Source organism: Mesoplodon bidens (assembly GCF_964165515.1).
Source record: "Mesoplodon bidens genome assembly, chromosome: 10".
Classification (NCBI taxonomy): domain Eukaryota; kingdom Metazoa; phylum Chordata; class Mammalia; order Artiodactyla; family Ziphiidae; genus Mesoplodon; species Mesoplodon bidens.
Window position 1 is genome coordinate 61,836,578 of NC_138172.1, and position 15,278 is coordinate 61,851,855.

At 39.2% G+C, this 15,278-nt stretch overlaps 1 protein-coding gene across 2 annotated transcripts in view; it reads right to left on the reverse strand.

The window, feature by feature from the left end:
* Nucleotides 1-2,841: 2,841 nt before the first annotated feature.
* Nucleotides 2,842-15,278, reverse strand: part of LOC308623377 (BEN domain-containing protein 6-like) — a 138,181-nt gene continuing 125,744 nt past the window's right edge. For both annotated transcript variants that reach the window (XM_081245667.1, XM_081245666.1), the window contains exons 5-7: nucleotides 14,636-14,828; nucleotides 13,092-13,228; nucleotides 2,842-4,030 (exon numbers count right to left, since the gene is read on the reverse strand). In XM_081245667.1, coding sequence (XP_081101793.1) covers nucleotides 13,101-13,228; nucleotides 14,636-14,828 — 321 coding nt within the window. In that variant the 3' untranslated portion in view covers nucleotides 2,842-4,030; nucleotides 13,092-13,100. The remainder of the gene's footprint in view (nucleotides 4,031-13,091; nucleotides 13,229-14,635; nucleotides 14,829-15,278) is intronic.

Below are 15,278 nucleotides of genomic sequence, written 5' to 3' on the forward strand. Positions count from 1 at the left end.
GGGTTCCCTTTTCTCCACATACTTGCCAGCCCCTATTATTTCCTGTCTTTTTTATAATAGCCATCTTAACAGGGGTGAGGTGATATCTCACTGTGGTTTTGCTTTGTATTTCCCTGATGATTAATGACATTAATCACCTTTTCATGTAACAGTTGGCCATTTGTATGTCTTCTTTGGAAAAATAAGGTCAGGTCCTTTGCTCATTTTTAGATTATTTGGTTTTTTGCTATTGAGGTGTATGAGTTCCTTATATATTTGGATATTAATCTCTCTTTAAAGAGATTTGGTTTATGGTTTACAAATATTTTCTTCCATTCTGTAGGTTGCCTTTTTGTTTTGTTGATAGTTTCCTTTGCTGTGGCAGAAACTTTTTACTTTGATGCGATTCACTTGTTGATTTTTGCTTTTGTTGCCTGTGCTTTTGGTGTCATATCCAAAAATATCATTGCCAAGACCAATGTCAATGAGCTTTTCCCCTACATTTTCTTCTATTAGTTTTTCAGTTTCAGGATTTACATTTAAGTCTTTAATTTAGTTTGAATTAATTTTTGTGTATACAGTAAGATAAGGGTCCAATTTTATTTTTTTGCATGTGAATATCCAGTTTTCCCAGCACCATATATTGAAGAGACTATTCTTTCCCCATTGTGTGTTCTTGATGCCCATGTCAAAGATTAGTTGTTGACATATGGGTGGTTTTATTTCTAGGCTTTCAATACTGTTCTGTTGGTCTTTGTGTCTGTTTTTATGCCAGTACTATATTGTTTTGATTACTATAGCTTTGTAATATAACTTTAAATCAAGAATTGTGATGTCTTCAGCTTTTGTTCTTCTTTCTCAAGATTTCTTTGGCTATTCAGTGGCTTTTGCGGTTCCATAGGAATTTTAGGATTGTTTATTCTATTTCATGAAAATGCCATTGGGATTTTGATAGAGATTATAATTGAATCTGTAGATCATTTAAGGACACTTTAACAATATCATTCTTACAATCTATGAACAGACCAGTGGGGGTGTCCCATTTGTGGGGGTCTGCATGTGAGGTGTCCCAAGGGGCTGGTGGGCAGGCCTCCTGGTGGAGTCTGTCCGTCAGTAGGATCCTCAGCCCTTTGTTGAGTCTGAGTCCTGGTTGCTGTAATTCCCATCTCTCTTCCCTGCACCCAGCCTCTCCCCTATCTAGCCATTTCAAATACCTCGGGATTCTGGATAGGCAAGAAAGAAGTGGGCCTCTTAGGCAGCATTCAGCATGGCTTGGGTGGACCAGTTCATTCACTACCTCTCACTTACCCCCATGGGAGAAATTATGGGCCAAGGGGGTTTCTCTTGGTACTAAGCTGTGCCACCTTGGGGGAGTGGTGATGTGGGTAAAGTGAAACTGTTCTTACCATCTTCAGTCCATCTGTTCTTGGATTTTTTTGTTCAATGGTGTGCTGGAACCTCTCTGCTGGACCCCTGGGCTCCCACAGAGATAGTCTCATCCATGGGTGAAGATGATGGTAGAAAACTCCTATTCTGCCACCTTGCTGACCCGACAGCTGAAATACAATGATTTCTGTAAATTGATCTTGTATCTTGCAACTTTGCTGAACTCATTTTTTAGTTCTTTTTTTTTTTTTACACTTTTTTTACTTTTTAGTTCTAATACTTTTTTGGAGATTCCCTTAGATCATCTGCATAGATAAACTTGTTGTCTATGAATAAAGACAGTTTTTCTGCTTCTTTTCCAATCTGAACACCTTTTACTTATTTATTTTTAAAGACTTTGCACATTCCACTGACTCTTTTTTTGGTTGCACCAAGCCTTAGTTCTGGCAGGCAGTCTCCTTAGTTGTGGCTTGCAGGCTCCTTCGTTGTGGCTCGTGAGCTCCTTAATTGCGGCTCCTGGGCTCCTTAGTTGTGGCAGCATGTGGGATCTAGTTCCCTGACCAGGGATCAAACCCAGGCCCCCTGCATTGGGAGTGTGGAGTCATCCACTGCACCACCAAGGAAGTCCCCTGAATACCTTTTATTTCTTTCCTTGGTTTATTGAACTAGTTAGAAGCTCCAAAATAATCTTGACTATATGTGGTGAGAATGAACATTCTCGACGTGTTTCTGACTTTAGAGGGAAAGTATTCAGTCTTCCATCATGAAGAATAATGTTAGCTGTAGGTTTTAACTGCTTTGTTAATTTTCAAATTTGGGACTTACTGAGACACGTTGACTTTTTGACCCTGTATTTGACTATGACCAGGGAACAGGAGCACTGATATTTGTTATTGACCCCCAAGATGATTAGCCCTGGCCAGGCTCCACCTCACAGTGACCAGAGCCCACAGAATGAACATGGACATATACTTCCAGTGGATGGTCTATCAGGTGACCACAAAATTGAAACCCAGAGAGCAGACAATGATGTTGCAGATACTGAATTAGAAAAAATTCACCTCAGCTCTTATTTAACAAGCATATATGACCGTTCAACATATGAAGCTTTTTATTTTTATATTTTTAGGTTTTTAAAAATCTTTTTAAAAAGTCTACAAATAATAAATGCTGGAGACGGTGTGGAGAAAAGGGAACCCTCCTACACTGTTGGTGGGGATGTCAATGGGTGCAGCCACTATGGAGAACAGTATGGAGGTTCCTTAAAAAACTAAAAATACAGTTACCATAGGATCCAGCAATTCCACTCCTGGGCATATACCCAGACAAAATTCTAATTTGAAAAGATACAGGCACCCCTGTATTATGTAAAGAAGCCATCAGCCTAGAAAGTGATTTTCTCCCTGGATTTTATACATTAATAAGAAAAAAGCAAATGCTTTTTTTGTTTTCAATGGGATTTATTTATATTTAAGTAAAAGTAGCAAATGTTAACCTAAGTTACTTCCTTAAGAATATTTATTTTGTAGAACCACATTGTTATCAAGCAACATTTATGGAATGTTCCTGGGTCCACAGTACTGGACTTTTTCAACCATCATATTCACCCTCCTTTCCAAGTTTGAACATGGCCTTGTGCACTGAAAAAGCATGGCTTGACATTGTACAGTTGTCACGTGTGACAACCTGATATCAAACAAGAAGCCTGTTGATAAAGAATGTTTTATCTTTTATTCATTTACAAAATGGTATGTGTATATGTGTATGATTACTAAACCCATATGATTTTGTTTTCAATTATTTTCTCTTCTGATACTATGAAAACAAATCAGTTAAAACTAAGCAATGTAGCAGTTTGATGTTTTGTATTACACATGCATATTTAATATACTTTGGGCAATAAAAACTTAGAAGCATGTAAACAAACAAACATGAAAAAAGATTTTTTAAAAAGTTGATGCATTGTTTTAACAATCACGAAAACTTGGGTTTACTTCTTTTTCAGGAGCACAGTGGAATAGTTTAATATGCAAATAAGAAGGTCTTGCTGTTCTCATTTTTTCAGATTCTTATCTTATACAATTTTATGTAACAGAATAATCCTGTAATCTTATTGCCAAAGCTCTATTACTTCATTAGATATGAGTATCAGATTTTAGGCTGATTTTGCTGCTGTCATGTTTGTGAACATTGATTATTTCACTGTATACTTTTCCAAACATGTGCTTATACTAAAGATCCAAAAGCTAAAATGGAGAGTCATTGGTAATAATAAACATACAGGGATTGATTAGGACAATGATGAATCTTAGGGGTTAAAGTTTTTGTTGCTAGGATAAGAGCTCTGATTGTCCTGTTAGGTTAGCTGTACAAAGGACCACTTTGGGGCGGGAAAGTGCATATTTCCAAGAAACCATATTGCATGCTCATGGGCCTGCTAGAAATTCTCTGGTTTGATGCGTCACTGGTACTGAGGGTGAAATCTACATGCAGCTTCTTCACAAGCTTGTGCTCCATCAGGGCGGCCCAGCAATGTCACAGGTTTCTCCCAGCCTGTCACTGCACCTGTCCCTGTGCTCACTGCCCGGGAGGCTGCAGAGTCTCCAGCAAAATCCAATGTTAGATTTACTACTGAAGGTGCTTTTATTTCAGGTAACTATAATACCTATAAAAAGCAAGTAAAAAAAAAACAAAAACAGCAAATTTATGTTAGAGTTCTTATAGTATTTTTAACAGTTTTTAGGTTATAATAATATGTTATAATAACAGTATGAGTTATTTATCTTTGTGTCAACTACAAATTTTTGCTTAAAAATACAAAATTGTTAATAAGAACAGTTATTATTGAGGTGACTTAGGAATTATTTTATGATCTATTCAGAAGAATTCCAGCATAGCTAACAACTAAAATATTTAACATATATTTTTATCTCACAAGACTTTTAAAAAACTCAAACACACAAAGGAAACTTAATGATCCCCACATACCCATCTTAAAATATTATCAACAATTCTGTTTGTCACTCTTTGGTAACACTTATTTATTGTTTAAGTATCAGGAAATTTCCCAAATCTGCCTTGCTTCTGTCATATATATATCTTCTTTATCCATTCATCTATCAATGGACACTTGGGTTGCTTCCATGTATTGGCTATTGTAAATAATGCTGCAATTAACACAAGGGGTGCATATATCCTTTCAAATTAGTGTTTTTGTTCTCTTTGGAAAAATATCCAGAAGTTGAATTGCTGGATTGTATGGTAGTCCTATTTTTAATTATTTGAGGACTCTCCTTAATGTTTTTTTTTTTTTTTTTTTTTTTTTTTTTTTGCGGTATGCGGGCCTCTCACTGTTGTGGCTTCTCCCGTTGCGGAGCACAGGCTCCGGACGCGCAGGCCCAGCGGCCATGGCTCACGGGCCCAGCCACTCCGCGGCATATGGGATCCTCCCAGACCGGGGCACGAACCCGTATCCCCTGCATCGGCAGGCGGACTCTCAACCAGTGCGCCACCAGGGAGGCCCTCTCCTTAATGTTTTGCATAGTGGTTGCACAAATTTACATTCCTATTGACAGTGTACGATGGTTCCCTTTTCTCCACAATTTGTTATTTGTTGTCTTTTTGATAACAGCTATTCTGGTAGGTGTGAGGTGATTGCTCATTGTGGTTTTGATTTGCGTTTCCCTGATGATCAGTGATGTTGAGCATCTTTTCATGTGCCTGTTGGCCATATGTATGTCTTCTTTGGAAAAATGTATGTTCAGGTCCTCTACCCATTTTTTTTTAACATCTTTATTGGAGTATAATTGCTTTACAATGGTGTGTTAGTTTCTGCTTTATAACAAAGTGAATCAGCTATACATATACATATATCCCCATATCTCCTCCCTCTTGCATCTTCCTCCCACCCTCCCTATGCCATCCCCTCTAGGTGGTCACAAAACACCGAGCTGATCTCCCTGTGCTATGCGGCTGCTTCCCACTAGCTACCTGTTTTACATTTGGTAGTGTGTATATGTCCATGCCACTCTCTCACTTCATCCCAGCTTCCCCTTCCCCTTCCCGTGTTCTCAGGTCCATTCTCTACATCTGCATCTTTATTCCTGTCCTGCCCCTAGGTTCATCAGAACATTTTTTTTTTTAGATTCCATATATATGTGTTAGCATATGGTATTTGTTTTTCTCTTTCTGACTTACTTTACTCTGTATGACAGACTCTGGGTCCATCCACCTCACTACAAATAACTCAATTTCGTTTCTTTTCATGGCTGAGTAATATTCCATTGTATATATGTGCCACATCTTCTTTATCCATTCATCTGTCAGTGGACACAGGTTGCTTCCATGTCCTGGCTATTGTAAGTAGAGCTGCAATGAACATTGTGGTACATGACTCTTTTTGAATTATGGTTTTCTCAGGGTATAGGCCCAGTAGCTAGATTGCTGGGTCATATGGTAGCTCTATTTTTAGTTTTTTAAGGAACCTCCATACTGTTCTCCATAGTGGCTGTATCAATTTACATTCCCACCAACAGTGGAAGAGGGTTCCCTTTTCCCCACACCCTCTCCAGCATTTATTGTTTGTAGATTTTTTGATGATGGCCATTCTGACTGGTGTGAGGTGATACCTCATCATAGTTTTGATTTGCATTTCTCTAATGATTAGTGATGTTGAGCATTCTTTCATTTGTTTGTTGGCAATCTGTATGTCTTCTTTTGAGAAATGTCTGTTTAGGTCTTCTGCCCATTTTTAGATTGGGTTGTTTGTTTTTTTGACATTGAGCTGCATGAGCTGCTCATAAATTTTAGAGATTAATCCTTTGTCAGTTGCTTCATTTGCAAATATTTTCTCCCATTCTGAGGGTTGTCTTTTCATCTTGTTGATGGTTTCCTTTGCTGTGCAAAAGCTTTTAAGTTTCACTAGGTCCCATTTATTTAGTTTTGGTTTTTATTTCCATTTCTCTAGGAGGTGGGTCAAAAAGGATCTTGCTGTGATGTATGTCATAGAGTGTTCTGCCTATGTTTTCCTCTAAGAGTTTGATAGTGTCTGGCCTTACATTTAGGTCTTTAATCCATTTTGAGTTTATTTTTGTGTATGGTGTTAGGGAGTGTTCTAATTTCATTTTTTTACATGTAACTGTCCAGTTTTCCCAGCACCACTTATTGAACAGGCTGTCTTTTCTCCATTGTATATTCTTGCCTCCTTTATCAAAAATAAGGTGACCATATGTGCGTGGGCTGATCTCTTGGCTTGCTATCCTGTTCCGTTGATCTATATTTCTGTTTTTGTGCCAGTACCATTACTGTCTTGACTACTGTAGCTTTGCAGTATAGTCTGAAGTCCAGGAGCCTGATTCCTCCAGCTCCGTTTTTCTTTTTCAAGATTGCTTTGGCTGTTCGGGGTCTTTTGTGTTTCCATACAAATTGTGAAATTTTTTGCTCTAGTTCTGTGAAAAATGCCATTGGTAGTTTGATAGGGATTGCATTGAATCTGTAGGTTGCTTTGGGTAGTATGGTCATTTTCACAGTTTTGATTCTTCCAATACAAGAACATGGTATATCTTTCCATCTGTTTGTATCATCTTTAATTTCTTTCATCAGTGTCTTATAGTTTTCTGCATATAGGTCTTTTGTCTCCTTAGGTAGGTTTATTCCTTGGTATTTTATTCTTTTTGTTGCAGTGGTAAATGGGAGTGTTTCCTTGATTTCTCTTTCAGATTTTTCATCATTAATTTATAGGAATGGAAGAGATTTCTGTGCATTAATTTTGTATCCGGCTACTTTACCAAATTCATTGATTAGCTCTAGTAGTTTTCTGGTAGCATCTTTAGGATTCTTTATGTATAGTATCATGCTCTACCCAGTTTTTAATTTGTTGTGTGCTTTTTTACTGTTTGATTGTATGAGTTCTCTGTATATTTTGGATATTAACTCCTTATTGAGTATGTCATTTACAAATATTCTTCTCCCATTCATTAGGCTGCCTTTTTGTTGGTAGTTTCCTTCATTCTTCCTTTTTTTTCTTTTTCTGTTCTTTTCTTTGCTCTTCTTTTGCCTCTCTTCCCATGTGATTTGCTCACTCTCTTTAGAGTTACATTTGGATTCCTTTCTCTTCTTTGTGTGTGTATCTATTATAGATTTTGGCTTTTAGTTACCATGAGGTTTATATATTTTATATATACATGTGATTATTTTAAGTTTATAGTCTCTGAAGTTCAAACACATTCTAACAACCCTGCATTTTTACTTCCTCCGCAGCATGTGTCATGTTTCTGACATCATATTTACATCTTTTTGTTTTGTGTACCCCTTAACTACTTATTGTGGATATAGATGATTTTGTCCTTTAACTTTCCTACTAGCTTTGTAAATGGTGGATATACTACCTTTACTGTATGTTTGCCCTTACCAGTGAGATTTTTTCCTTTTGTAATTTTGTATTTCTAGTTGTGGTCTTACTTTTCCACTTAGAGAAGTCCCTTTAACATTTCTTGTAAATGTTAGTGCAGTTTAGTGGCGCTAAACTCTTTTAGATTTTGCTTGTCTGGGAAACTCTTTATCTCTCCTTCAAATCTCAATGAAAGCCTTGCTGAGTGGAGTATTCTTGATTCAGGTTTCTCTTTTCATCACTTTGACTGTATCATGCCACTCCCTTTTGGCCTGCAAAGTTTCTGCTGAAAAGTTGGCTGACAATGTTATGGAAGTTCCCTTGTGTACAACTAGTTGGTTTTCCCTAGCTGCTTTTAAGATTCTCTCCTCATCTTTAACTTTTGTCATTTCAGTTATAATGTGTCCTGGTGTGGACCTGTTTGGGGTCATCTTGTTTGGGACTTTCTATGCTACCTGGACATGGAAGTCTGTTTCCTTTCCTAGGTTAGGGAAATTTTCAGTTATTATTGCTTCAAAAAAGTTCTCTCCCTCTTTCTCTCTCTCTTCTGCTTCTGGGACCCCAACAATGTGAATGTTAGTATGTTTACTGTTGTCTAAGAAGTCTTTTAAACTGTCCTCATGCCTTTTTATTCCTTTTTTTTTTTCTCTTCAGCTTGGGTGATTTCCACCTCTCTGTCTTTCAGTTTGCTGATCTGTTCCCTGTATCATCTAATCTACTGTTGATTCCTTCTAGTGTATTTTTCATTTAAGTTATTTTATTCTTCAGCTCTGTTTGGTTCTTCTTTATATTTTCTAAGTCTTTGTTAAACTTCTCACTTTGTTCATCCATTCTTCTCCCAAGTTTGTTGAGCATCTTTATGATGATTACCTTGAACTCTTTATCAGGTAAATTGCTTATCTCCACTTCACTGAGTTCTTCCTTGGGGGTTTTATCTTGTTTCTTCCTTTGTCACCTCATTTTGCCTAATTCTCTTTGTTACTTGTATGGTATGTAACCTAATGGTAGGTTGGCTACATTTGATGATCTTGGAGAAGTGGCCCTTTGTAGGAGTCTTGCTGTGGGGCCCAGCAGCACACTCCACTCTGGTCACCAGAACTATATGCTATAGGGATGCCCCCATGTGGGCTGAGTGGGCCCTCTGTTGTGTTGGGGCTGACTACTGTGGGTGCCGTGATACACAGGACTGGCCTCTGGTCCAGTTGACTGCCAATCCCTACCTGCTACAGAAGCTACCAGCTGTTGGTTGGTGGGGCCACATCCTGGCACAGCTGGCTGCATGGCCTGGGGAGTCCTGGGGATGGTGCTGGCCCACTCTTGGGTGAGGCAGGGTCCTGGCAATTCTGGCTGCAGGCCCAGGGTGTCCCAGGTCAGCTGGCTGCAAGGCCCAGTGGGTCCTGGGGCTTGTGCCGGCCCACTGGTGTGTGGTGCAGGGACCTGGCACGCTGGCTGTGGGGCTTCGGGCTCCCAGTGCTGGTTCTGGCCTGCTAGTGGGTGGGGCCAAGTCCCTGTTCAGCCTGAGGGCGTCCCAGGACTAGGGGTGACTGGCTGGTGGGCAGGTAAGCCCCAGCGCTAATAGGCTAGAGGGAGGACTCCAAAATGGTGCTTACCGGTACCAGTATCCTCATGGTAGAATGAGCTCCCAAAAGTGGCTGCTGCCAGTGTCTATATCTCCAGGGGAGTTCCAGTTGCCTCCTGCCTACCCTGGAGGCTGTCCAAGGTCAGCAAGTGAGTCTGACCCAGGCTTCTTTCAGATTGTTGCCTCTGAGCTCGGACTCGGAGCATCCGCGATTCTGTACATGCCCTTCAAGAACGGAGTCTCTAAGTCCTACAGCCCTCTGGCTCTCCTGAACGCAAGCCCTGCCTTCAGAGCTAGATGTTCTGGGAGCTTACCTTCCTGGTGCAGGACGCTAGGGTTGGGAAGCTTGAAATGGGTCTTGGACCCCTCACTCCTTGGGAAGAACCTCTGCAATTGTGATTATCCTCCTCTTTGTGGGTCACCTACCCGGGGATGTGGGTCTTGACTGTACCACAACTCCGCCACTCTTACCCTTCTTGTTCTGGTTCCTTCATTATATCCTTAGTTGTAGAAGGTCTTTTCTGCTAGTCTTCAGGTTGTTCTCATAGACGGTTGCTCTGTAAACAGTTGTAGTTTTGGTGTGCCCCATAGGACGAGGTGACCTCAGGGTCTTCCTACCCTGCCATCTTGGTGACCAGGAAATCATTTAGATCAGGATTTCTCAACTTTGGCAGAAATGACATTTGAACTGGGTAATTATTTTGTTGTGGGGGCTGTCCTATATATTGTAGGATGCATAGCAGCATTCCAGGCTCCTGTCCACTAGATGCCAGTAGTATCGCCCAGTTGTGACAACCCAAAATATCTGTGTTTTCAAACCCCCTCTTTCAGGGGCAGGGGACAAAATCCCTCCCACTTTGTTTGAGCACTGCTGTATTAGATCACCTTTAAGTTATGCATATGTAATATTATGGTAGAGATTATGTAAACTGTGGCAGCTTTGGACATTTCAGGAGAAGGCTGTTAGACCACTTAGTGGGATGTTATAGAGGTGATCTTCTAATATTCTGTAATTCTCATAAATAAAATTTTCTTTAGCTCTCGTAAGAAAACAAAAAAATGGAGAAAGTTCAGAAAGATTGGGAACATCAAGCTCTAGGCAGAGTGTGAGCTGCTAGCAAGTTGAGGGCAGTCACAGGAGTGAGAACAAATAGATCACAAAGGAGGCAGGATGGGATTTAGCTCTTGCTTTCACAGAAATGAATCTTAGCAGGGAAATGGTTGTCCTTTCAAATGCAAGCAAGTGGCAACTTCAAGCTCAGTCCTGAGTGGAGGGCACAGTCTACCAGGGCCCCTGGTGGGGTTGCTGGGCTTCCTGGATGTATTGGAATTTGTAGAAATCTACATGGTTTCACAGTACCTATTGCCTTGCTTATAGTAATGGGAGGACAGTTTTTTTTCCAAAGAATACTTTTGAGGGCAGGGGGCGGAAGGGTATGGTTTGCCTGAATAAATGTGTTCACTTTAGACTCCTATTAGTTAAATGAGCAAGAAGAGAAAAGTATAGCAGCATTCCACCAGGTGGTGCTATATCTGACTCATTCACCAAGCACGGCTGAATTAGGTTTTCTGTGACCCTGTCTCTCCCAGTGTATTTTCTCAGTCCTTTTGAAATAATGTAGATTGAGCTATACTTCAAATGAAAGATATCTGCTGGTTGAAAAAAAATTTCCATTCTAGTGTAAATCTCTACTTCTGACTCAAAATATATGCATTTATATTCCAAGGATCTATCTTGACAACCAAGCTCAGGCGCAGGAGGCGCTAGAACATATTGTGTTCATAACAAAAGATTTCTCCCTCTTTTTTTTTTTTTGCAGTACGCGGGCCTCTCACTGCTGTGGCCTCTCCTGTTGCAGAGCACAGGCTCTGGACGCGCAGGCTCAGTGGCCATGGCTCACGGGCCCATCCGCTCTGCAGCATGTGGGATCTTCCCAGACCGGGGCACGAACCCTTGTCCCCTGCACCGGCAGGTGGACTCTCAACCACTGCGCCACCAGGGAAGACCTCCCTTTTTCCAATTTTAATTAATGCTATCGCCAGGTGATTTGATAACACTGCGACTGGCCAGTACAAGCAAAACTGATATAAATATTTTTAACTTCAATTTCTTCAATACTTTGCTGACTGTTATCAGAGATGAGTTTCATGCCTACCCTCATCAGCCCGGGATATAAAAAAGGCAGAGGTTAGGATATTAAAATGCGTTGCAGAGCTCTGAAATACAATGTGCTCCAGAAGACAGCCCTGTGACCTGGAGGTCTGGTTACATGGCATTTAAACAGGGAACTTGGCCGTGATACACCAGGACAACTGGATAGCCTAACATCAAAACGAGAAGTTCTATATATTCAATATACTGTGATAAGCCATAATGGAAAAGAATATGAAAAAGAATTTTTATATATGTATAATTAAATCACTTTGCTGTATAGTAGAAATTAACACAACATTGTCAATCAACTATACTTCAATTAAAAAAACAACAAAACGAGAAGTTCTAAGGGCTCACTTAAGCAATTATCTCTTAACTGGGAAGTTGTGCAATTCACCATGTACTGACATTTTTAATCCCTTGGGGAGAAAAAGGATACAAATATGTTTATCTTTTATAAATCTTCAGGTCAGTCTACCAGTATGTATGAACCAAGAGAAAGAATTTCGCTGCAGCTGTTATAAGTAGGTTTTTGGTTATTTTGTTTTGTTCTTTTAAGGAAGAGAGACTATTATTGACCATCAGCAGAGGTAGCCTTAATTGAATAGTAACATACTAAGGGACCCTCCAGGAGGATGGGGCAGTAGTTAAAACAGTGGGTGGGGGGTGGGGTGCGTCCACATCCCATTTAAAACATGGTCAGAAGAAAAAGACAAGTGACATGGTCTCAGGCGAAGAGCAGGCAAAATGGAAATCAAAGATAGAAGTAAAGAAAATGGAAGGAAAACCTGCCCTCATGTGTTTATCATATATGTCTGTTTATCAATTAAAATATTAAGAGCACAACAATGCATATTTGTCATATATTTTCCATCAAAATAATGGAGAGGAAGGGTGAGGACAGGTGGAATGGCCAGGACTTTGAGTTGCTAAAGCAAACACAAAGTTCCTCATCACAGGCTTGCCTAGGGCAGGGCCTGACCATAAAGTGTATTTCCTTTAGAACTGTCTGAAAACAAATATTTCTTCCTTTTAGTATTTTAATACAAACATATTGGTAAAAATCCTTATCAAACAAATACAAACTATAACAACTGACTTAAAGATTTAAAGACATTGAGAAGCAGGATGGGGATGGTAGAGTGCACTGATGTACCTCAGAGACCTCCTAAAGGTCTGTATCTCCCTTATTCTAGAGAAGCACTTCCTAAATTGCCACGTGTCCCTCCTTTGGCTGCTTTCTACCCTTACCCACAAGATAACATGTGTTGTGTGAAGAAAAAGAAAAGTTACATAGTGAAACACATTTGGAAAACACTATACACTATATGCCCTTCTTAGAGATTTCTGGTGCACTTGGGCATATTTAAAGGGCATCCAAATATTTGAGAGGCTCTAGGAAAGGAGAATCCGTGTAACTGACTCAGCATTTCCCAAGTTTAAATCCCCATCCCCGTCCCTACCTTCACCCCCAGGAATACTCATTATCATCTCACAGGCCTCTAGTCTCCTCTAGTAGAGTGTTTGGGAAATGCTATTCCATAGATACAAGTATTGTGTCTTCTTGCTACATTGAAAGGATTGTGAAGATTTACAAGACTTACCAAAAGGATCTACTTAATATCCTGAGAGTTCAGATTTTTGCTCAAATTTGGCTTCTTGGTACAATTGTTTAGCTTTTGCCCTATCATTCTCCTAATTGAAACATCATCTGTGTTGGGAAATAATTGTTTTGTGATTCCTGTAAAAACAACAACAAAACACAGAAAAACACTTTGTCAGAAGGATGTAGACTCACAGATGCAGAGAACAAACCAGTGGCTGCCAGTGGGGAGAGGGATGGGGGAGGGGCGATATTGGGTAGTGGGGGTAAGAGGTACAAACTACTATGTATAAAATAAGTTATAAGGATATATTGTACAACTGGCAATATAGCCAATATTTTATAAGTATAAATGGAACATAAACATTAAACATTGTGAAATACTATATTGTACACCTGTAACTTATGTAATACTATACATCAACTATACTTGAATAAAAATAAATTAATTAATTTTAAAAAACCACTTTATCAGGCCTTTGCATCTTAAGGTATGAACTGAAATAAAACACCAAGCAATTCACATTATAATTTTGTCTCTATTTTGAAAAAGCAGCCCAGCACCCATGAGATATTTAAATAGATGAATCTGTAGGCAGAGTTTTCAAAGCAAAGCAAGAGATAACAAAAGTCTATATCATAAACTGAGAGCATACATATACGTCTTCCTATGGTACCATTCAGCTTTAACCTTGCTGCTTGCTCTGAATGCTAAGTGCCCTTGATCCAAAATGCTGGGAATTTATTTTTACCCATTCCCAACATCAGTTGAAACAAGCAGATTCTGACTCTTTTCCAACTAAGAAATGATGCACTATTAAAATAGAGAGAGCTGTGATTCAGTGAGTCCTTAAATTTGTTGGATATTTGCAAAAAAATTCCTTGCTAACCTTGCTAACCTAAATTATCATATTTAAAGAGATTAACTTAAAAACCATAAGTAGGATGGTCAAATTAACCTCTGTTTTTTTCTGAATAAAAGATAAGGGATATTTCTAACCAAGAGAAGAAAAAGAAAATAAAACATAAACTGTTACTAAAATTTTGTTGGAAAGGATTTTGAAAATTTACTTTTCTAAAGCTATGAATTTTATGAATCCAAACTTTTCAGTAATATAAAATTCATTTTTATTTTAATAACCATTTTTTTTTTTTTTTTGTGGTACACGGGCCTCTCACTGCTGTGGCCTCTCCCATTGTGGAGCACAGGCTCCAGATGCACAGGCTCAGTGGCCATGGCTCACGGGCCCAGCCGCTCCACGGCATGTGGGATCTTCCCGGACCGGGACACGAACCCATGTCCCCTGCATCAGCAGGCGGACTCTCAACCACTGCGCCACCAGGGAAGCCCTTAATAACCCTTTTTAATGTAAAGTTTTTCTACAAAATTCCCCATATATCATAAGAGGTTTAGGCTATCCTCAGATTTTTCTCTCATAGAAAAATAAACTTGAAGAAAATAAAAGATAATGAAAGAACAACTTAAAGTTGAATGGTAAAATAATTTCAGATTCATGTGCCAATATAATACAAACACATTATCACCTATGATTTCTTGAACTTCATTCTGATTCATAGCTGGTTTCACTGCCTTGTCCCTTGAAGTAGAGGATTTTGCCCCCGTCAGGCTGTGTGTGGCCATGTATTCATTTGTGTAGAGCACTTGCATTAAATCATTAATAAACTTCTGAGGCTTGCTCTTGTTGCAACGGGCAACCTGCCATTTTTCAATCTTGAACTAAAAAATTAAAAATAATAATTGAAATAACTGAAAAAGGAAAGGAAAGGAATATCTGAAGAAATATATTACTCAATGAATACAGACCAGAAAACAAAACCAAGTCTTTAGGTGATGTATGATACTTTTAATATATATTGTACATTTCAGGGGTTAGAGTTAGATGTTAACTTTGAGATAATTCCCAACATTTATGAGGTATTTGTTCTAGAGTGTATACAAATTCTTGTCGTGTAATCTGGATTTGGTGCTTTAAGGATTAATCCATACTTAACATTTCCTACTAAGTGTGGTAGCATAATAATGGCCCACTGACAATATTCACATTGTTATCCCTGTAACCTTTGAATATGTTACCTTATATGGGAAAATCAACTTTGTACGTGTCATTAAAGTACCTTGAGATGGGGAGAGTATGCTGAGTTATCCAGGTGGGTCCAGTCCAATCAT